At 34.3% G+C, this 24048-nt stretch overlaps 1 protein-coding gene across 15 annotated transcripts in view; it reads right to left on the minus strand.

Moving 5' to 3' along the window:
* Nucleotides 1-24048, minus strand: part of ptprt (protein tyrosine phosphatase receptor type T) — a 253350-nt gene that overhangs the window by 61813 nt on the left and 167489 nt on the right. For 2 of the 15 annotated variants that reach the window (XM_051112536.1, XM_051112535.1), the window contains exons 13-17: nucleotides 22672-22708; nucleotides 20318-20374; nucleotides 15256-15391; nucleotides 8668-8700; nucleotides 1276-1305 (exon numbers count right to left, since the gene is read on the minus strand). In XM_051112536.1, the coding sequence (XP_050968493.1) occupies nucleotides 1276-1305; nucleotides 8668-8700; nucleotides 15256-15391; nucleotides 20318-20374; nucleotides 22672-22708 (293 nt within the window). The remainder of the gene's footprint in view (nucleotides 1-1275; nucleotides 1306-8667; nucleotides 8701-15255; nucleotides 15392-20317; nucleotides 20375-22671; nucleotides 22709-24048) is intronic. The other 13 variants (XM_051112550.1, XM_051112539.1, XM_051112541.1 and 10 more) reach the window with 8 other exon arrangements.

Consider the following 24048-nt stretch of genomic DNA (forward strand, 5'->3'; position numbering starts at 1 on the left):
ACAGCGCAAATGAAACAATCCCGCGCAGTAAAATGCTGAGGCAGGCATAACAGTCGAGGTAATAGTGAATAGTTTAAGCGTAACGGAAAAGTAATAAAAAAGTAGAGGTGGAGTCCGGAAACCACAGGGATTTGAGCTGAACTAGCAATGGTCGATAAGATAACAGTGGAGCTATACCAATTTACGTGCACATGAGGGCAATTTATAAAAGTGGGCCTGCAAATGTTTCAATGCAATCTGAAAAGCTGTAGGTATATAATGCATTAGATAGTTTGTGGTCGAAACCCACTGTGTTTGCTAGAAAATGGAAGTACTATCATGTTAAAACTTTGGAGTAAAGTGTGATGAAGTAAAACAGACTATGCAGTTTACTCCAAATTGAACTTTTTTTCATTTTGAAAAGCTTTGTTCGCCATGGCAAAGTTAGGAGACTTTTGGTACTTAGATTAACTTAAAGGACCACTCCACTTTTTTGAAAATAGGCTCATTTTCCAACTCCCCTAGAGTTAAACAGTTGCGTTTTACCGTTTTCGAATCCATTCAGCCGATCTCCGGGTCTGGCAGTAGCACTTTTAGCATAGATCCTTGAATCAGATTAGACCTGACTGAGCATCTCGCTCAAAAATGACCAAAGAGTTTCGATATTTTTCCAATTTAAAACTTGACTCTTCTGTAGTTACACTGTGTACAAAGATGGACGAAAAATTATTAGAACTTTATTGTTCCTTGATTATTAATGATAATGATATTACACAGTGCCGGTCACTTTTAGGCGCTGCGTAATTTCATTGCGCCTGTTGCACCCATGGTACGGCAGCAAAGTTCCTTGATTATTACGCCGAATGACAGTATAGTTCCTAGATATATCAGCCTAGAAAATCACAACTTTTCATTTTCCATCAGTCTTAGCACACAAAGTAACTACAGAAGAGTCAAGTTTTAAATAGGAAAAATATCGAAACTCTTTGGTCATTTTTGAGCGAGATGCTCAATCAGGTCTAATCTGATTCAAGGATCTGTGCTACAAGTGCTACTGCCAGACCCTGAGATCGGCTGAATGGATTCGGACAATGAGCCTGTTTTCAAAACAAGTGGTGTGTTCGTTTAACTTGATTTAATTCATTCTCTCACTTTTTTCTTCTAATGAACTAAGGAGGTTTTAAAATACTTCCCAGGAATTAGTAAGAGTTCTTAGTAGAAAAAGTTAATAGGAAAGCATAAATTAAAAAAAAAAGGATTGTTGGTAAAAGATGTTCTGTATTTAATGCTACTTACAGGTAATAAGAGTAGGAATACGCATTTCTTCTGGAGCAGCAAGATAAGGACAAAACAAAAACAAACAAAAAAAAAATAAATAAATAAATAAATAAATAAACAAATAAACAAAATTAAAACATTTAATATAATAAAATAAAAATATGGAAAAATGAACATAAAAATATAAAAAAAATAAACAATATGAACAAAAAACAATACAAATCAAAATACATTAATACAAACAAAAATATGAAAATATATATATAAAAAAAAACCAATAAAATAAAATAATAAAAAAGGAATGAAAAAGGACAAACACATTGATTAGTGATCAGTATTGTAAATAAAAAGATGTTTAATGATAAAAATAGTAAAACTTGCCACTGGTTCATGCTGACCACAATGTTTTATTTAGACAAGAAAATGCTACGCAGCTTCATGTAGCTAAGCTATGGATTTCTGCTACCTGAGACTGTACATTTAGCTTTGTAAACGGTCATTGAATCAGTAACAGTAATATTAAATCGGTAAAAAAATGATCATTAATAAATGAAACTGCACATCTGGCTCCCCTTCAGGTGAACAAAAAGTGTGAAAACAAAAAGAAGCAAAAGTCTATATACCTGTACTGGTGGGAGAGTGTTTGGATAGCTAAAGAGATGGACAGGAATGGTGGGTGTTTCACAGACATATTGTAGCTCTGTCCTCTGTTATGAGCTTAACAGAGACAGAAAGAGAAAGGAGGAGGACAAGAGACACCAAAAGCAGTTGGCGAGCACATCACGCATTTGCTACTCCAAAATGAGGCCTTGTCATCAGCGTGTCTCAGTGTTGACGTCTCTGCGGACCGGTTTCTTCCGGGTAAAGACGAGAGGAGGTGACATACGGCAAGCTAGGACAGCGATAGCTGCCTGATACCATAATAAAGACCAGATGGTGTCTGTTAATGGCGATTCGATTAACTGTAATATCAGTGATGACATGCAAGTGAAGTTGTCAATTAGTGACTTCACGGCCGTCTGCTTCCTGACTGCGCTCACTGGTTTTTATCGCTCTTCTGAAACACATCTTCCACAAGGTGCGTTCTTTGTTTTTTACAGTTTACTGTGCACTGAAATTAACCCACTAAAATAATCATGTAGTAGTCTGAGTTATTAGCATGTTCTTCATTGGCAAACTTTTGCCATTTTGCTCAAATCTTCATGATCATATAAGATAATAACTGTAATTATAATTGCAATAAAATTGTAAATTATATTAACATTAATAAATGATAATAAAATTAATAATATACTTTTTTATTATTAATAAAAAATAAAAATGTATATATTTATAAACATTAATGCAAACCTGCTATATAACCAGGCAGATATAAATAATGTTTATGATCATATAAAGTAATTATAAAAATTATAATAAAACTTATATAAATAATGGATTACATATAATATAAATTGATTAATATCATATTCTACATTGATATATATATATATATATATAATAAAAAAATCATTTAAATTAATAATAAATAATAATAATGATTAATAAGTAGCCCTAAATAGTTTTTTCTACTATTTTCACCAAATTCCCACCAAGGTAACCTGATTTAATCACTTTTCATGCTAAAAATATACAAATATCAATCAAAATTTCCCGCCATGTATAAATCTTCATGAAAAAATGAAGCTGCTAATGAAATCATATACTAGCCAGATTTATTAGTGTTTTCACGCTACAAATTCTCTTAAAATCTGACACTTTAGGTAAACCTATACAATAACACAAAGCCGAATAACTGTGCATCAGCCTGTCAGAGTTTCTTTTTGGCACACAGAGCTGCATTAATTCACGCAAACACTAAATTCTCGCCTGCACGCTTTGTGTATCATAAAAGCAAGCTATAGCACCCGAACTGCTCGCTTTATCGCTAAAGCAGCACCAAAGTAAATATATTTAATGACCCTGCGACTTCTCTGTAGGCAATAAAAACACAGTTTGGATATGGGCTGTTATAGAAAATGTGTTTTGCGGCAGGCTGACGGTGCTAAAACAGATGCGAACGGTGGATGCGTTCGCCGGCATGCATATGCAGCGGGGGCATCCATCTTTGGCCATTTCATCTCAATGGCCCTTTAAAATGGCCTGCTGACATTGTTCTGATGATATTAATAAAAGAGAGCGAAGTGAAGAGCACCACGGCGGGCGAAGGTGGCCATAAATATTAATAGAGTAGAACTGCGAGGAGCTCGCAGCGTAAGTGGCCTCTTTATTATTTTTTTGGGCTCTCCCATGATTTATCATCATTCCTGAAACAAGACGCATTTCTGGTGTGAGGAGAAACTGTGATGCCCGCAGTGATGTTACATGTCTGTACACGGGAGAGAGGGAGGCTGGAGGAAGACGGGGAAAGAGAAAGGGTTCGGAACTTGAGGTTGATATGTTTAACAAAGTGCCAAAGACTTCATACAACTTTATTTCAGCTAATGACTGTAAATGAGACAGCGTGGTTTATTAGATCATAAAATTGTTCATTCATCCATTCAGGCTTGAAAGCATACGCACAGTCGGCACACATCTCTCACACATACACATACACACCTATCAGTATAAATCAGGATATGCCAAAGACTGTAACTAATTATGACTAACCCAAAATGTAGCTGAAAACTCAATTTAAAAATATATATAATAATAATAATAATACATTAAAAATAAAAATAATAATAATAAAATGTATGTAATGTATATACATTATTTTTTTTTTTTTTACTTCTGAAGATGTCAGATTTAGATTTAGCTATTCACATATACACATACAAACTGGTTCTACCATTTAAGTAATTATATTAGACAGCAATACCATGGTACTGTTAAATAAAAATAAATAAATAAATAGAATAAAATAGAATAAAATAACATTAAAAAATGCTGCAATATGTACCTAAATATAGTAAATATTTATGTTGGCACTCCAAGGTACTTCAAAAAATACCATGATACCTTATAACTTGTATTATAAATACTATGTCACTTTCATATGCACCACATTATTAAATGATCTCTTTCTGTCTCTCTCTGTATATGTAGAGTTTAATGCTATCACACTGTAAAAAAATAAAATAAAAAATAACATTAAAATAAAATAATAAAATAAAATAAAATAAAATAAAAAATACTGCAATATGTACCTAAATATAGAAAAAAATTATGTTGGCACTCCAAGGTACTTCAAATAATACAATGAGTTTAATGCTATCACATTGTAATAAAATAAAATAAAAAATAACATTAAAATGACATAAATAAATAAAATAAAAAAATAAAATAAAATAAAATAAAACAAGGTACTTCAAATAATACCATGATACCTCATAACTTATATTATATTAAAATACTACGTTACTTTCATATGCACCACATTATTAAATGACCTCTTTCTGTCTCTCTCTCTATATATGGTGAGTTTAATGCTATCACATTGTAATAAAATACAATAAAAGTAACATTAAATTAAAAAATAAATTAAAAAAAAAATTAAAATTAAAATTAAAAAATAAAATTAAATATATACCTAAATATAGTACAATTTTCAGTTGCCACTTCAAGGTACTTCAAATAATACCATGGCACCTCATAACTTATATTCAGTAACTTATAACTCATAACCTCATAACTCATAACCTCATAACTCATAACGTATTAAATAGAAATACTATGACACTTTCATATGCACTATATTATTAAATGATCTCTTTCTGTCCATCTCTCTCTATATATGTACTGTTTTATGCTATCACGTTGCCCTCCTATAGCAACCATTTATTATTTATGTCAAATTGCTTTATGTCTAGGTCTGTCATTGATCGAAACCACATAGATGTGCAGGAGCTTCACTCCCTTGCGTAGAGTGCGGGGCCACATTGCATTTTCTCTATGTGTGTGTGTGAGTGTGTGTTTAATGGTCTGGGACTGAGTAGTGTCCGAACGAACTCTGTCCAAGATCGACTCCCTCATCGCTCCATCGTAATGCTGACCGAGGGAGAAATAGACCAACACTTTGTGTAATGGCTGTGCCGCCTATGCATATGATTACACACTGAATCATCACATCCGTCTATTTTCAGCCGGCCGATCATAAGCCACTATATTTCACATAATATACCTGCACCTCATGGGATGTCTTAGCACTGGAGCAGTGATCTGGAATCAGATAATGCCACTTGTGCACTTCTGGCTTCATGTTAAAAAGCAAAACGGATCCAAAACCAGCATTATCTGATGGAAGGTATTAAAAAAGGTCATGAAAAGTCAAATCTACCTCCATCTTTTAGTTTCCTATGCAAACGATCCCAATATTTGTAAAGTTTATTTTTAACAAGGTATGTTAACCATTCATGTGGAACAGCGGCAGATCATTTCAGCTTGGATTGTTTTATGAATCTGTCACAAAGAGTCTGCAAAGATGATGTTACTGAAAAATTAGGCAGAGCCAATTGTATTATACTCAACAGTAAGCACAGATACCAAATTACCAACGTTCATATATAATTCATATATTAACAAATATATAACATATTAGAAATAATTTTAAAAAATGCTGTTTACAAATAATTTTTAACTGTATCAAAATTAATTTTAAGAGTGGAAAAAATGTGTTTTGCACATATTTCCGCATAATAATTATTTTGAAGGAAAATGAAAACAGGGGCTACATGATAAAATGACCACAAAATAAAATAAAAAATAAGATAAAATAAAATAAATTAAATTAAATTAAAAATTAAGTTGAACAAGAATTTCCAACAAGTCAAAGGGGCTGATGCATGTCAGCTTATGAAATATTTCCGTGCTGTTATGTTAAAGGATTTCAATAAGACCTTTTTTAATATCGATTTATGGTGCTACAACGTTCTATTTAACAGGCTGAAAAGAAAACCCTGGTACCAAGAGCTACTTTACAGCCTATACAATTCAGATATGAAAACGTACCATAAACCATAAATCGTTTACCTGTTACTGTTGCCCACTGTAATCCAAGCCAAACGACCTTAAGCACTGCCATTATAATATGTTCTCAGTAATGTTGCAGTTGTGTGGATTTTGTAAGATTACAGAAAAGACCTGGCAACCTCTTCGCTTTAAGCTAAATCCTCTATACAGTTAGTTGTGTAGGTGTCTTGGCGTGGGAGTAATCACCCTTTGCCTTCATGAACATAACATATTAGCTTAACGGCGTAGTGCTGCACACGAGGCAGGGTTGTGACAGTATTAAAGAGGAATAATTACCAGCTAGCCCGGATTGCAGTATAAAGTGTCATCGGAAGCCGCTCTCTGAGCGAATGAAGTGCCCTTTTCACTGTAATTGTTGCACTGTGGGACATATGCTAATGCTATTTATGAGAAGGTGATCTAACAGGCAACGGGATTCGCTGCAGAAATTAAACTTATTTTAATATGGTAATGTAGTGACATTTGAACCGCCCTTAAAATTTCCCGGCACAAATCACTGCAGATTTTTCTAACATTTAACAGCGACAATGCACAACAACAAGCAATTAAAAATAAGAGTGAGAATGCTGAAAAAAAAAGCACATTAAACACAGGCCACACTGATAGCGAGCAAAAGCGTAATACTTTCACAATTAACACCAACAACCACTATTGCTCTGTTCCAAAACCTAGTAAACTGTCTACAGAGACAGCATTTTAAGGCATCATAGAAACTCAACAGGTGCTGCCTTGTAAGATTTCTTGCTTTTAACCAGTTCTTGAAGTCTCCTTCACCTCAATTTTCTCCACAGATTCCATTTGCATTTTGATGATTTTTAAAATGTACAATTTTAAAATGTTTATATATTTGAATAATAATGGAGATTTTCCTTGCATCACCAATTTTATTAATGAATGTAATTAATGTAATTGATTTTTTATTTTATTTATTTATTTATTTTTAACTGAAATGTGCATTTTGGGATTACAATGGACATTTAAATTAAATTCAGCATACATTAGCACATTACCATTATTATGGCGTATACCTTCATATTCATGTGTTTTTCATTCATTCATATTTATATTTTAATTATTTACACTACCAGTCAAAGTTCTATTTGAATATATTTTAAAATGTAATTTATTCCTGTGATTTCATGAATTTTTAGCATCATTACTCCAGTCACATTACTCCAGTTATCCTTCAGAAATCATTCTAATATTCTGATTTCCTGCTCAAAAAACATTTGTTATTATTATTATTATTATTATGTTAAAAACAGCTGAGTAGAAGTTTTTCAGGTTTCTTTGATGAATAGAAAGCTCAGAAGAACAGCATTTCTGAAATCTTTTATAATATTATAAATGTCTTTAACATCACTTTTGATCAATTTAAATCACCCTTGCTAAATAATAGTACTAGTAATCATTTATTTCCCAAAACAAACAAACAAACAAACAAAAATCAAACTGACTCCAAACTTTTGAATGGTATAATGTATAATGTTACAAAAGTTTTTTTATTTCAGATAAATGTTGATCTTTGGATCTTTCTATTCATCAATGAAATCCTGAAAAAAATGTACTCACTGTTTTAAATAATGATAATAATAATAATAATAATAATAATAAACAGCAAATCAGCATATTAGAATGATTTCCGAAGGATCAAGTGACACTGAAGACCGGAGAAATGACGCTGAAAATGTAGCTTTGATCACAGGAATAAATTACATTTTACAATATATTCAAACAAAAAGCAATTATTTTAAATAGTAAAAATATTTTACAATATTACTGCTATTGCTGTATTTTGGATCAAATAAATGCAGGCTTGAGACTTTAAAAAAACATTAAAACTTTTACTGTCCAAAAACTTTTGCCAGGTAGTGTATATCCTAATAATAATTGAGATCTTTCTTGCATCGTCAGTTTTATCACCATTTGGATTTATTTCTTGAATATCATTCAACGCAATCCCAAAGTTGGGAATGCAAAACAAAACGTATTATTATACTTATATTTTATTCAATATTTAGGCTTATTAGAGTACTGAATGTAAATTCTCCTAAAATGATTTACATCTCAATTTACATTCTGTGAGCAGTGAGTTTATATATTTATTTCTATATAGTTTCTGCATATGTACAGGACTCCAAATCAGTCTGTTGTTTTAGATGGCAGGTGGCTGGCTAGGCTCACTAGGTTTGGGAACAGAGCTTTATTTAATCACTAATACAAACAAATCAAGATGACAGTTTCCGTGCATGTGCCAAAATGTGAATGACAAAAACCAACTAAAAAACTATTAAAAAATAAATCAAGCGTATAACATGACACAAATGGGATCAAATAAACGTAAATGGTGTGCGAATGGGCTCAGGATGCGTACTGTGGCTAGAATTAAACATACAATACCCCACACTTAGAGTTCTCCAGGTGTGGATTTCTCTAGTGGACGTAGCCCAGAGGAGGAGAAATAAAAGACAGGGTATGAGTCTAGAGGTTAAGTAACACACACTCGCACACACACTAACATCACCTTTTCATACTTCACAGCATATAATACAGCATCTGAGGGTTTCCTGTGTGGCAGGCCAAACTGTGAGTGTATGTACTGCGCTGCATGCAACTCATTGAGCTTTGACTCGAGCTGAAATGGAGAAGCTTGAGTGAGCGGGTGAGTGCTGAGATGGAAATGTTACACTGTCCCATGCCTCACATAGAAACTTTTCAGCCCATATTACATCAGTCTACATTTTGAGCTGCGTTATATAGCTTAAAAATACACTGTAGCCAGTATACATCTGACATTACCATGTGAGGATACTTTAGAACGGCCAAGAACATGTCTGGGTTATATTTCACCCTAAAATCATAGGAATGAAATAAAGAGCATTCAGAAGCATTAAGAATTTTGAATTAAGCTGACAATTAAGCACATTTTCCAAGCAACATTCTCATTACTGCAGCATTTAGTTTTAATTACAGTAATGTGAAAAAAAATGTTAAGGCACAAAAATAGATAAATGCAACCCTGGACCACAAAACCAGTCATAAGGGTTGATTTTATGAAATCGAGATTTATACATAATCTGAAAGCTGAATGAATACGCTTTTCATTGATGTATGGTTTGTTAGGATAGGACAATATTTGGCCGAGATACAACTAATCTGAGGGTGCAAAAAATCAAAAGATTGAGAAAATCGCCTTTAAAGTTGTCCAAATGAAGTTCCTAGCAATGCATATTACTAATCAAAAATTAAAGGAGAAGTCCACTTCCAGAGCAACAATTTACATGTAATGTACTCACCACCTTGTCATCCAAGATGTCCATGTCTTTCTTTCTTCAGTCATAAAGAAATTATGTTTTTTGAGCATTTGACATTAAAAACTATATAAATCGTATATTTTGTAATGAAAACAACTGATCATTTCGCCTAGATAAGACCCTTCTTCCTTGGCTGGGATCGTTTACAACCGCATTTGGGATCTTTTGAAGCCGCATTTAAACTGCATTTTGGAAGTTCAAAATTGGGGCACCATATCAGTCCATTATATGGGGAAAAATGCTGAAATGTTTTCTTCAAGAAACATAATTTCTTTACGACTGAAGAAAGAAAGACATGAACATCTTGGATGACAAGGGGTGAGTACATTATATGGGAATCTTTGTTTTGGAAGTAGACTTTAAGTTTTGATATATTTACGGTAGGAAATTTACAAAATATCTTCATGGAACATGATCTTTACTTAATATTCTAATGATTTTTGGCATAAAAAAAACTAGCTGATTTTGACTCATACAACGTATTGTTGGCTATTGCTACAAATATACCCGTGCAACTTATGACTGGTTTTGTGGTCCAGAGTCACAAATGTTAAAAAATAATAATTTTATACACAATGGTAATAGTCGCGTGCTGCATTGCAGTATTATCTAAAAATGCATTCAAATGCAATGATAATCACAATTCAGAATAATGAGAGTTATCTAGACATGTTACAAGAATGAGACTTCAAAGGGAAAATGTTTTTAATTATCATGAAATAATGTCACAGTTGAAAAAATAGCCCCCAAATAGGTTTTTCTTTATTAAAATACTTTGATGTTGGGTTAAAATATGACCTAGACATGTTCTTGACAACTTTTCTAAAGCAAAACCTACAAGTTTTATGGAAAAACATGGCCTGTTGTACAGTACATAAAAATAACATACAGAAATATGAAACAGTACATTAGACTTTATTGTATGTTACTTTTTAGGTCAAGTATAGTATGTGTAGGGATCAAATCTCCTGTGACTCAATGCGAGACGAAGGCCACAATTCCACTTTTAAGAGATATGCGAGCCATCCATTATTAATTACAATCTATCCTAGGCTTGGTCAAAGACGCCTGAGGGGACATTTTATTACCAAGAAGTAAAACATCAATTTGCCATTAGACTCAGTCTGTCCACTCCATTCATCCTTGTATTATTAGTTTAAAAATGAAGTCCATCTCTCCTGCCTTTAAAAAAACATGCTTTACACAAGCTCTGAGAGATAAAAAAGCATAGCTTATGAGTTGCAAGCATTTTTGATGCCACAGAAATAATTCATGGTGACTGAAAGACATGTAAAATGCTGCAATTCACGAGACATCATCGCCTGACTTAAGTGCTGGTGTCAGTGGCTAAAATATGAATGATCAAAAGAAGTTGAGGGATAAGCAATTTTGTCTTTTCTCGTGAGCACAGAATGTGTTCGTGTGTAACTAGAGTGCAGACATCTACAATCATCACAAATTGAATTCTTGAGACCTCTGCTGCTTCAAATGTACAATTCTAGTGCCCTAGAGTCTGTTCAAAACAACTTTTCGAGCTGCTTCCCTAAACAGCTGAATATTTACTCAAAATTGACCACAATATACTTGAAAACTGGAAATGTGCACTAGCTGTATGTATTGACATCGCTGACCTTTCACGCAGAAAATTGGACATGGATAACACTGTGTTAGTCACAAAATAAACAAATACCCACTATCATGATTGCGTGCAATTCAGGATTGAATTGAGAATGCCTTTAAAATTTTAATTCAACTACTAAATTTGAAGTAAGGCAGGTAGCAGGATGCCGAACTGCAATTTGAATGTAAAAAAAAATGCAAAAATGCAAAAATAAATATTTCTTTTAATTATTTATTATATTTAAACATTTAACTGTAAAAGCTTTTTATTGAAAAAATATATATATATATTTTTTAAATATTTATTTAAAGTAATTTTAACCACAAAAGTTTGTCAAGATTCATTTTGAATGTTGTTTTGACAAAACCTTGTTTGCAAGTTTTCAATTGTATTTTTTTAATGCCTTCAAGTTTTTTTTAACACCTCTCTTCATCAGTTTACACTGGCTACCAATAGGTGCTCGCATAAATTTCAAGGCATTAACGTTTGCCTACAAAACCACTCCTGGCTCTGCACCCCTTTACCTAAATTCATTACTTCAGACTTATGTGCCCTGTAGAAGTTTGCGTTCTGCAAGTGAACGGCACATTATTGTGCCATCCCAAAGAGGCACAAAATCACTTTTACGGACTTTCACATTAAATGTACCCTCCTGGTGGAATGACCTGCCCAGCTCAATATGAACAGACCTTCAAGAACCGGCTAAAACACATCTCTTCCATTTTTATTTGACCCTCTAACTCTAGCACAAAACAATGACCAATCCAAATTCACATTCATGAACTGAAAATTTAAATCTGAATTTTGTCTTTCACTAGTACAGAGAGATATGTCTACTTTTGAAGGTACTGAAAATATTTCATCCATTATGTGCATGCAATATGTATTTTTGTGTTTCTCAGAGTTTGGAGTTGCTAACTCAGCAACATGTAAACACATACTCTGACTGTCTAAAAAGGTAGCCGCCTATATAGATAGCAGACAGCGAAGCAGCTCACTAGGGTTGGGAACACAATGCTACAGTGCGGTGGTGTCTAAATGCATGCATTATAGCTGTAAAGTTTTAAAACCAACCACAGTCTGAGTTATTTGTGTGAATCTAGACTTGAGGAACTCTTGTATTTGCATATAACTTCCGCTCTCTGACTCCCACACATCAGAAAAATGACAAAAAAGCACAAGCTATTATTGCAATATTCAAACCTCAAGTTTCTGCGTTATGAATAGCAGAAGTGCCCTTCCTCCATCGACTGTGGAAGATGAACACCTACTAAGGCCATTCATGCCTAACCTTTTGATTCCCGCTCTTTTAATAGCGAGATCTATCATTAAGTTTCAATTCACAGTGCTCCAGACAGTGACGCATTAACAATGGTGCTGTCAAGCTCTCCTTTACAATTCATGGTAATTAGAGCTTATTGATTTAGCTGGTGGTTTTAACCACTATTGTATTTCTGACTGCGACTTGTATGGGCAAGGTGTCGTTCGCTATAAGGTCCCAGTTATCACCTTGCCCTTCTGAACAATCAAACGGGTTAAAAAACAAATGAAAAACTCTTAGCTTTAGGTTAATATGCATAAAGACGTGGTCAATTTAATCAGCTATTTGAGGAGAGCAGCATGAGTGCGAACCATAGCTATGCCATGAAGAACAGTGGGGTTCGAGGGTGATTTACTGGTTATTCACTAATGCCCTTTTAATGTTACATTGTTACAATGTGTAAATGATTAAAAAATTTTGCAAGTAATTTCCATCAGTTCTTAAAGAATCCATATTTTTTGGATATTAAAACACTTCCTCCTGTTGAAGTTTAATATGCAGTGATTGAAAAAAAAAAACACCAAGGGAAGAATTTATTAAAAATGATTGCATCCCATGATGGTGTATTTAATTTTAGCACTTAAATGAATTATGCAAATCGGGTAATTGTGCAAGGACGATTTCTCATCTCGTAGACCAATTCTAAGTGCTTGGTTTTGGAGGATGCAGCAGACTGTCCCATTCTGACATACTTTACTCCTTAAATTGGCTCTTTGAAATGCAGAAAGTGTGCTTAACTACAATGTGCATCTGGATATGTGCCTAGTTATAATGCTCTTCTCCATCATTTGATGAATTACTGCTGTCATGACCACTAGAAAATCTACATAAACATTTTACAATAAAATTCTGTTGGCCTCCAGGTTTTCTATGGTCACTACAAGCACAACGTTAATTGTATCAGGCAAACAATCCCAATGTTCACGAGTTCACCCTCACATCTAATCTGGTTGAGTAAACAGTAAGCATATTTTGGCGTGCTGTCCTGGGGGAGGGCTCCGAGCCCGGGATATGGCCCGAACCCAGAGAACTCCCCCCCATCCCAAGTATAGGATGAGGATAGATTAAGAGTGAGGAGTTGGGGTGGAGGGGGGATGCCGAAAAACAGTCGAATGATGGAGGTAAGTCGGCTGTTTGCTTATATATGACTTGTGCTAGCTAGACGAGTTGCACCTGTGCCAAATTAGTTGATTATCTGATCATGCTCCTCCCGAACTTTGTTATCAAACATCATTTTGTGAAGCAGTTGGGATGAAAAAAAAAACACTTCTCAAACTAGTAAACTATATGAATGTAGCATACTATATTTAGTATGGCCAATGGCCCATATAATGCCAATATATTATACATAACTGCATTTACAATATTTGATAAAAATTCTGTAAAATTTTAAAAACAGAAACAGTTCATTAATAAGTACCAATAAGGTTAATATAATGCCATATATGTGACCCTGGACTACAAAACCAATCATAAGAGTCAATTTTTTAAATTGAGATTTATACACCATGTGAACTTTGAATAAATAAGCTTTCCATCGATGAACCGTTTGTTAGGATAGGACAATATTTGGATATCCAAATTTAAAAATATTGACAAAATGGCCTTTAAATTTGTCCAAATGATGCAACGCATATTACTAATCAAAAATTAGTTCAAAATATTTTCATGGAACATGATCTTTACTTAATATCCTAATGATTTCTGGCATAACAGAAAAATAGATCATTTTGACCCATACAATTTATTGTTTGCTATTGCTACAAATATACTTGTGCTACTTATGACTGGTTTTGTGGTCCAGGGTCACATATTATAAATCATTCAATTGAATACTAACATGCATAAACCTATTTCAAATTATTTATCATAAATTATTGAATTTAATAATGAAAAATGAGACAGGCATAAACTTATTTCACAAAATATTTGATGAAAAATCACTTGTTTTTTTTTTTTTTTTTTTAAACAGAAATAGTTTATTGGTAAATATCTATAAGGCCATTATAATGCCTAATGCGAATTAAACATGCATCAGAATTCTGAATTTAAATGATTTTATTTCAAACATTTACTAAAAATTCACTAGAATATTTTTTTAAAAACAAAAAATACTATTAAATATTCCATCTAGAAATTTAGACAAGACTGCAGATAGAATTTAATAAATGACACAAAGGAACTACCACTTACACAAGTGCAGAAATTATGGCTGATATATCATTCTGCCACTGATAGGACCTTTCCAACCCCATCCCATCTAACTCAAACTCTAGTTTTGGCTTCAATTTAAAGGGTTCAAGCCTTAAACAGCAGGTCAGACAAACACCCCCGTAATTCATGCCTAGAACTAAATAAACTGTTCCACAGACAGACACTTAGAGGAAAGATCTACGAGGAGCGAGAGCAGGGTGTGTGAGTGTCGGTGTGCGGCAGGGACGGCAGAGACACTATGGGAGGAGGTGGGCTCTTGTAAGGCACAATGACATGAGGGGGTGTGTTGGGGGGTATGCGGTAAAGTTGGTGAGAGGAAGTGATGTAATGAAAGAAAGCCAGTGTGCATGTTTCACCAGGAGACACAAAAGCTGATTATGTCAAAAGCAATGCTAACTAACACCCTCAAAGTCCTATGAAAAGAAAAGCCTTAGCTGTGGTACATACCGTATATACATAAAGTCATTTTAATATTACGCTTAAAGTGTGTGAGTATATGTGTGTTTGTGTAGCAGTACCTGCGTTTGAAGGTGAGGAGAACGCCCAGGAGGATGATGACAAACATGAGGATTCCCGCAATGACGCCTGCCATCTTTACAGTGCTGTCCACCTGTTTTTCAGGCTCTATGTCATTGGAATTCTGGGTAGATGCACCTTTAAAGCAACAAGTACATCACAAAAGAGAAGAAAGGGCCTTTAACTAAGACAAGAGCTGTCGAGAAATGCTCTACGGTGACACACACAAACAAACAAACACAAGAGTCAAATGAAAACACAAACTGGAAGTACATACAACCACATCTCGCGTTCACACACTCTCACACAATATGTACAACCGGTCCAAAGACAGAAAACGAAAGACACACGCATTCAAAATCAAATTAATTAAATGCATTTAAATTCAGACAAAACAAATGCACAAGTGACATTGATCGTTACTGTGTGGCGGGTCTATGGCAAAGGGGAATCGTTTATTGAATGGTATTAATTAACAGGCAACAGACAAAAAAGACCTTAAGGAGCTTTCAAATACTGGATCACTGTGGTGAAATGAAACACTGTAGGGCCTTTGGATTCTGGGTTAGAGAATGCAAATAAACCAAAAGACAATTCAACGCAAGGAATGCAGGCATGAAATATGGATACAAGAACCAAACTGAGAATGAAGGCAGAGAATGAGGATAGTGACTCATGCAGATGTATGCGTGTCTATGCGTGTCGCATACTCGCATGCACGGCTTCTTGCAGGACGTTTTGTTGACATTATATTGTTATTGTACTATCTGTATAAAATCTGCACAACCATGCATGACTTTTAGAAAATACTGTTCAGATTAGCGTGGCTCCACACCAAACGGCTCATCTACCTTCATCAGGCATGTAATTCTACTGTGAAATTGCCATTTTTTCTATGAAAGAGCGTCAGCTGTTTGCTGTTGTCGGATTTCACTGTTGAAAAGATCATAATCATCTTTGATCATTTTATTTTCGAAGCCTGAAACATATTCCACCATACATCAGTCCTAATAATACGACGAAGAAAGGTCGCATAGACTTCAAAAAACATATAGATATAAATAAACGGTTGCATAATATATCTACATAATACACAAACCCTAGGAAAGCATGTAATCCCTGTGTTGAATGATTTAACAACTACGTTGTTATATTTACCTTCACTTCGCCTTTAAGAGAATGTTTTAACCTGCCAGTGTGACATCTTTAACAATCTGTTGCATATTACCACATTGATCTCTCTATGTGGGTGGTTTGCTTTCATGTAAGCTCAATAAATTGATTTATTTATTTCCCTCAAAGCGTACAATTCTTTTAAGCATGAGCAGATTAAACATTTAACCAAAAACACATTCCGGAACTGTACGTTAAAGAGCTAAACCTTCATAGCAAAACAAAGTCGTTTTAAGTAGTATTTTTGTCTTGTTTTTCAGACTAAAAATGTGTGTAAATATGTACATATCCACACAAGAACGTTTTTCTTTTTTTTTCTTTTGTCAAGATGGTAACTGAAAAAAAGTGTACTACTTCATGCAATTTTGCTTGTGAAGGTGTTTTAAGGTAATTCAGATATGAACATGAAAAAAAAATCCTTTGCTTATGATTTATCATGATGTAATTTACAATGAGTTTGCAAATTATCTGCAAACCCCTAAAAGACATCTGAGACTGGACTTTGAAAACATTCACAACTTTAGTTTCTGTTGACCTTTGAAAAAAAACACTGAGCCAGTCTCTGCTAACCTTGCTATTTTTTGGAGTGTTTTCCAGCCAAACACATTTTGGCTCCATCTACAGCTGTCAGAAGGTGAAGGGAGTGCTATGGATGGTCTATGCGGAAGGACTATGTGTTCTCCTTTGACTCTATCAACGTAGTAACTGAACTCGATGTCCTCCAGTCAGTTCTGATCTGATTGGGTTCAGCAGTTCATGATTCACACACACAAACACATTCACACACTTACACCATGATGGGGTTCTTTCAGTCTATTTTCTGATATCATCCTCCAAGACAGCACTATCTTTATGACAATACAACAATATTAATCTTGACCAACCAACTGACTTATTTTACTGACTTTCAGGACAAAAAAAAACTTCTCATAGAGCTCTATTTGGCAGCATACACCTAAAAACCGACATAATGAATTTTTAGCATGCACATTTAAAATTTACAGCTACAAAATGAGCAGTTTAAATAAAAAAAAAAAAAAAAAATTCCCTCCCTTCTTGTTCAATAACAAGCTGAAAAACATTGTTTTGGTGATATGTCTTAAAGACTACTTGATACACTCAAATAAAGGTTCTTTATTGGCTTCTAAAGTTCCTTGAAGAACCTTTAACATCCATGGAACCTTTCCATTCCACAAAAGTTTCTTTAAAGTTAAAAAAAAGATAAGAATGTTTTCTGCATTTGAAAGGTTCCATTGATGTTCAAGGTTCTTCATGGAACCTTCAATGCCAATAAGAAACCTTTATCTTTAGGAGTGTGGCATCTTCAAACAAAACTGTGTAAACAAAATTGCAGTTTTCCAACAAAATCCCACAATGTATAAGAAGGCCAATACAACAGAGAAAAATACTAGAGCTTAAAATAGTAATTTTACAACAGTTGATGTCATACATACCACCCACAACCTATTAAAATGGATAAAACTTGATTCTAAGTGCTTGTATGTGTATAATTTTTACAATAATATTGGTTCTAATGGCTCTCAAACTCATATGAATCATAAGGATCCTAGCAATCAGAGGGCAGCACTCTGTTATGTAAAATAAAACAGAACTATTGGCCTTGATTAAAACTACTATACATTTTCCTTCAAACATGAGCCTTGCTTGCATGCCCAGTAAAATATACAAGCATGCAAATCCTTTTATTTTGAGGGGGTAAAATTAAGTATCAAAGAGGAATTATTATCAAAGCCCATCATATTAAAATTGAATCCCTACTATATATGGGGGGGGGTGTTGGAGTGGGTGAGCTTTGCCATTTTAATTGCCAGCAATGTTAACGTGTGAAAAGGTACTTTTGTATGACTTTATTTAAAGCAGGTCTGTAGGCCGAGGGATTACGCTAAGGTTTATGGGGGTGCATATCGCTGCTGACATCTCTATTGCCATTGTTTGGCAGTCGACAGGATTACAGATGCATCGTTGGATGCATCTAACAGGATTATAATCTCAAATGGACTGGGATTAAGACCAGGCAGTCATGTAAACAACCCATGACGCTAATGGCTCAAAAAAAAAGCATCCCCCTTCACCAAATCCAGAAAGGTTAATGGGTGGATTTTAAATACATTTAGTTCAAAATCTCTTTTGTTTCTAATTCACAAGTGTATTTGGGTTTATTGTTGGTCTTGAGCATTTTGTTAAATTCCAGATGGGAGCACTGAGAAACAAAGGTATTTATGTACTGACAATTGATTTTGAGCTCAAAGTGTAGATGCATAATGCATGATGTCTTCTGTTTGTTTCTTTTGCTTGTTACTGGAATTGGTGGGATAATGCAGCAAACACAACTAGGTTTTGCTTTTTATGGGATAGCGAGTATTACTGGCCACAAAAAGTGTCTGGAAAAGCCACAATTAAAAACATGTGAATTTCATTGCACAGAATGAAAATATCACAAAATATGAATCCAAGTAACATCTGCAATTAAATATTAAAATTAAATAATGTTAATTAACGCAGTTTTTAGTTAAGTATGGTATAAAGTTCATTTAAAACCCGACAAACTTCTTTACAATAAACACCACCTGCTTTAATAGGCTAACTAGTGCAATGACAATCATGCATATTCAAGTGTCTAATTACTTTTTGAGGCCACTCAAATTCGACTGATTCTTATATTTTCATGTCGAAATATGTATTTAAAACGTAAAATATTCAGACGATTAGGCATTGTAACGGTTCACTAGCTGGCTAAAAGTCGGCTATAGAAATGCAAGATATTTTAGTACAAGCAATTTGTAATTTCACTCAGGGCAATTGAACATATTGTATACGACTGTAGAGTGAAATGGAGAAGCAACGAAACGTGGACCTTATTGCACTTGAATTAAAGAGTTGACACCTGTGTGTGTGTGCGTGTGTGCTTGTGTGCAAGAGCTTCTATCCTTCAATATACAAAATTAATATTAGGATTAATTGAAGAATTCTATGAACATATAATAAACAAATATAAGTATACTCAATACTTTCACACACACAGGTATGCATATCTATAGTAGCAAACACACACAAACATACACATGTTGGCAAACACACTCACACGCGTGCACACACACACTGGTTAGGCTGGTAGGATCATGTTAGGTGAAGCTTTCACTTGCACATGTAAGGGGTGAAGTGTTGTAGGTAACGCAACATATATCACTTTATGCTCACATTTTGCTCAGAAACTTATTAAGCTCTACTGTAAAATATCTTCATGCATATTCAAACATTTAAATAATGATCTGAAGGAAACAAAAATGGACTAATTTACTTCAGAACAATAGCAGGGCTGGGTTATAGAGGTAAATGATAAATAAATACATAAATACATTTATGAATATTTTCATAAATAAAAAGTATACAAATGTTTTTTTTTCCTATTACCAACAGGTCATTGGAAAAAAAACAGATTATGCAATTTTTTAAGTAGGCAATTTTCTTAAAAAGAGTATAATTAATATTAATTATGGATTCAGTTTTTCAGAGCATAACAAGGTCATGAGCAAAAGTATAGTAGAGAGGGGGATATCTGTTGTTTTTACATGAAATATTAATAATAATAATACGGTCATTAAGACATGTGGGCGGCACTGTACATTCTCAGGGTCCCAAATTACAATAGTGTCAATGGAGTCAATGAGAACCAGCTAGACTTTTTAGTGAACCAGACATGCAAAAAATGCATTAAGATGCTGATGGAGAGAAGCAGAATAAAGGAACATGGTCTGAAAAAATGAAATAAAATAAAACAAAAAAGTAGAGAAGGAAACAACAGCAGATGAAATGTGGATGGGTGGAAAGAACAAAGAAGAAAGAAAAGTTTGACTATGGTATAATATTCACCTTCACTGGGAATGACAAGTATGTAGGGCGTGGTATTTTGTCCCCTACCTATTACCACTAACACAAGGTTTTACGTTCCAGGCCGGCATGCATGAGAGAAAAGAAGGAAAGAAAAAATAGTCTAAAGAATTATGCTTTCAACTCAATCATCTGAGCTTCCTTCGAGTGAGTAACATTTGGCTGGAAAGGAAACTGAAATGTGTAGGATACAACAGGTAGGCTATTTCACACGGGAAAATTAATATTACTCCAGAATCATCTAGTGGAACTGACAGAGTAAGCATAAGAGTTATAGAAAGTTTTATAAATAGATGTTTTTCATATGAATGCAAATATTTTACCAGTTGAGGCCTTATGTGGCTTTAAAAATATTTTCTACTCTGAGTTTCCAATTGTATAAAAACTGCAAAAAAAAAAATGCGGGGGGAATGCACTAAGACTGAATTGCATCTGCTGTAATTTATTTGCATTTGTATTGTTTTAACATCTGATTCAACAAAAGAATTAGGTAACTGTGCTAATTCCTCAAAATTCAAAATTGCATATAACAATTTGCCAACTTGCATGCTGGTTCTGAGTGCTAGGATGTGGAAAATCCAGCAGACTCCTGCATTTTGGCATACTTACCCTGTATAATAGTTATACCACTGCAATCCAAACACCTGAACGGAACAGTTCACCCAAAAATGAAAATTAGCTGAAAACTTATGCACGCTCATACCATTTTAGATGTAGGTGAGTTTACTTCTTCATAAGAACAGGTTTGGAGGAATTGTCTATAGCAATATTATGGACAGAGGAATCAACGATTTTATGCTAAACTTGTCTTCATGATGGATTTGTTTCTTACAAACAAGCAGCTTTTCGCTTCACAAGATGTTAATTAATGTACTTTCTTCTAGATTATTGTGATGTTTTTATCAGCTGTTTGTACTCTCATTCTGACGGCACCCATTCACTGCAGTGGATCCACTGTTGGGCAAGTGATGTAATAAATTTCTCCAAACCTGTTCCAATGAAAAAACAAACTCATCTACATCTTAGATAACAAGTAAATTTTCATTTTTGAGTGAACCATTCCTTAATTCAGTTGTTTAAAATACATAAACTGCACTCCATGATCACTAGAAAATCATTGAGCTGGGTTTTATGAGCAAGGCGTGACCTTAAATCAGTCTGGTGCACGTAAAAAGGAGATGTGTCTGCATTTAAATGAATGGCAATTACTTAATTTAAATACAGTACAGCAGTATTTTACTCTCATTAAACTAGATTGCAGGTGGTGAGCGAATAAGACGCAGAGGTATAAATACTGTGTGGAAAAGCCACGCAACCGTTTAGTGAATTCACCCCGTAATCTAAACCTATTAAAACACCATCATTAAAAAGGCAAGGAAAGGTTGAAACTCTCATACGTCTGTATCCAAAGCATCACAAAGTGTAAAGCATGTCTTTCTAAAGCAGGACCACAAAAGTAATTGGTTTTTTACAATCATAATAAGAACCCAACTCAGGACGGATCTATCTGGGATATGAAAGGAAAGCAGGCCATGACCAAAAGAAAAAAAAAAAAAAAAAAAAGCCTGACATGGAGCAAAATAAAATGAGTTCAGCAAAACAAACAAACAGGTGTGCGCAGAAGCAAGCTTATTAAATAAGATGGAGTAAAAGCCAAAAGGAATGAAAGAAAACTGGAGAAGAAAGAATGGGGAAGAAAAGAAATATGATGAGTCTGTAGCGCTGCACGGCTATAGTGTCTCTTTATCGGTGATGTCCATTAAATAATAGAGAGTCTCTTGTGATTGCTCCGTTCCTGGAAGTGATTATGTAAAAGGGTCTTTTTACGGAGAGAAGGGGAAATGAAATGGAGCAAAAGAAACTGAACAGAATTGTTGGCCAGAGGCAGATAATCATGCAGGTAAAATAAAATGGGATTTCAGATTTTTCAATGAAACCGGGAGCACTAATCTCAGTCTGATGCAACTGAGGTTTGTCTGAATGTACAACTTAAATGAAAAGGCTTCGTCCTTTCGTCTTTCTTTTTTTGTGTACCTCATCATGTTTAGTAATGGGTTCCACCATAAAATCAAGAATACAGAGGAAATAACATTTCTAATATTGCATCTGCTTAATTCCAACCAAAACATTATTTCATTCAATTTGATTAAGGCTTAACAGGGACTTAAATTAGACAGAACTATCCAAATATCAACCCAGCCAATGAACTTTTCCAAAGCAAGTCTCATCTGAATATACAAAGGAACAAGCAAATAAATAAACAAACAAATCAATAGTAATTAATAATAAAATGTTTCATTCATACAAGCTAGCCATAAGGGAAACAATTCTCATACCTTTGGTAGCTAGTCGCACACAGTTGATTTTGGTTTCCTGGAAGAGGAGAGGAAAGTTTGTGTTTTAATTAAACGTCAAAACGACACTGGATTGAGGAACATTGTTTTTGTCAAGCTACAGTGATCTTAGTAATTGCAACACAGCGAAGTGCGGGTTATTTTCATCACAAGGTGCATGACATTAAGAAACAGTTAATTATATAACAACATTTCTAATGATAGTGAAGGATTCACAAATGCAGAGCTGAGGCCAACACACAGAGGAAGCCAACATTATAGTTCAGTTTTCCCATGCATGTAAAGTCACTACAGCCAAGACATTTAAGGTCATAAAACTTGTACAATCACAAAACATATGACCTGATTTGAGCCTTTAAAAATTGTTTTGATGGTATAACCCAATGTAGTTTTGTTGCTTTAGTCATATTAAACATTAACATGAGTAAAACTTTTAGATAACGAAACATGTTTCTATTCTGTTCTATTCTTCTATATAAAATCATTCATGGCTGCTTTTGGAATGCCAGTTATAATGATAAAAATCTCACTTGCATTCTCCGAACGGCACGTGTGGTGTGACAGGTGTTAATTAGTCGGCAGATTTCGGTGTGAAGTCTGCATGGAAGTTTAGAGCTCTGAGATAGGAAGCCAGATGCTACCATGTGTTTCTGTGAGCGTGTTTACAACAGCCACTTGTTTTGATTAGATCTGCTGTCCTTGTGCATCTAATCTCAGCAGGCACGTAAACAGTAATGCCTACACATCACAGGGCCTTGAAAGGTTTCGCTAATAGCAATATTTCATAAAGTTATATTGTATAGCTGATGTATTGTACATCTGAAAAGAGTGTCAGAAGTACATTTTGTAATCTTAGCTTTGGCACAGGAGGCTCTATGGCATGAATTCTTTTCTTCTGTGTTCATTTTTTCTCTTTTACGTAAAACTGTCATGGTAAAGCAACTGTTTGACAAGAATCTTTCTGAAAGATAAAGGACTAGTTCACTTCCAGAACAAAAATTTACAGATAATGTACTCACCCCCTTGTCATCCAAGATGTTCATGTCTTTCTTTCTTCAGTCATAATGAAATTATGTTTTTTTTAGGAAAAACATTTCAGGATTCCTCTCCATATAATAGACTTCTATGGTGCCTCTGAGTTTGAACTTTCAAAATGTAGTTTAAATGCAGCTTCAAAGGGCTCTAAGCAATCACAGCCAAGGAAGAAGGGTCTTATCTAGCAAAACGAGTGGTTATTTTCTAAAAAAAAATTACAATTTATATACTTTTCACCTCAAACGCTCGTCTTGTCCAGGTCTGCGTGAACTGTTTTTTTTCAGATCAAGACAGCAGGGGATGTCAAAAAACTCATCTCATTTC

Source organism: Labeo rohita, chromosome 6, assembly GCF_022985175.1.
Source record: "Labeo rohita strain BAU-BD-2019 chromosome 6, IGBB_LRoh.1.0, whole genome shotgun sequence".
NCBI classification, from domain to species: Eukaryota; Metazoa; Chordata; class Actinopteri; order Cypriniformes; family Cyprinidae; genus Labeo; species Labeo rohita.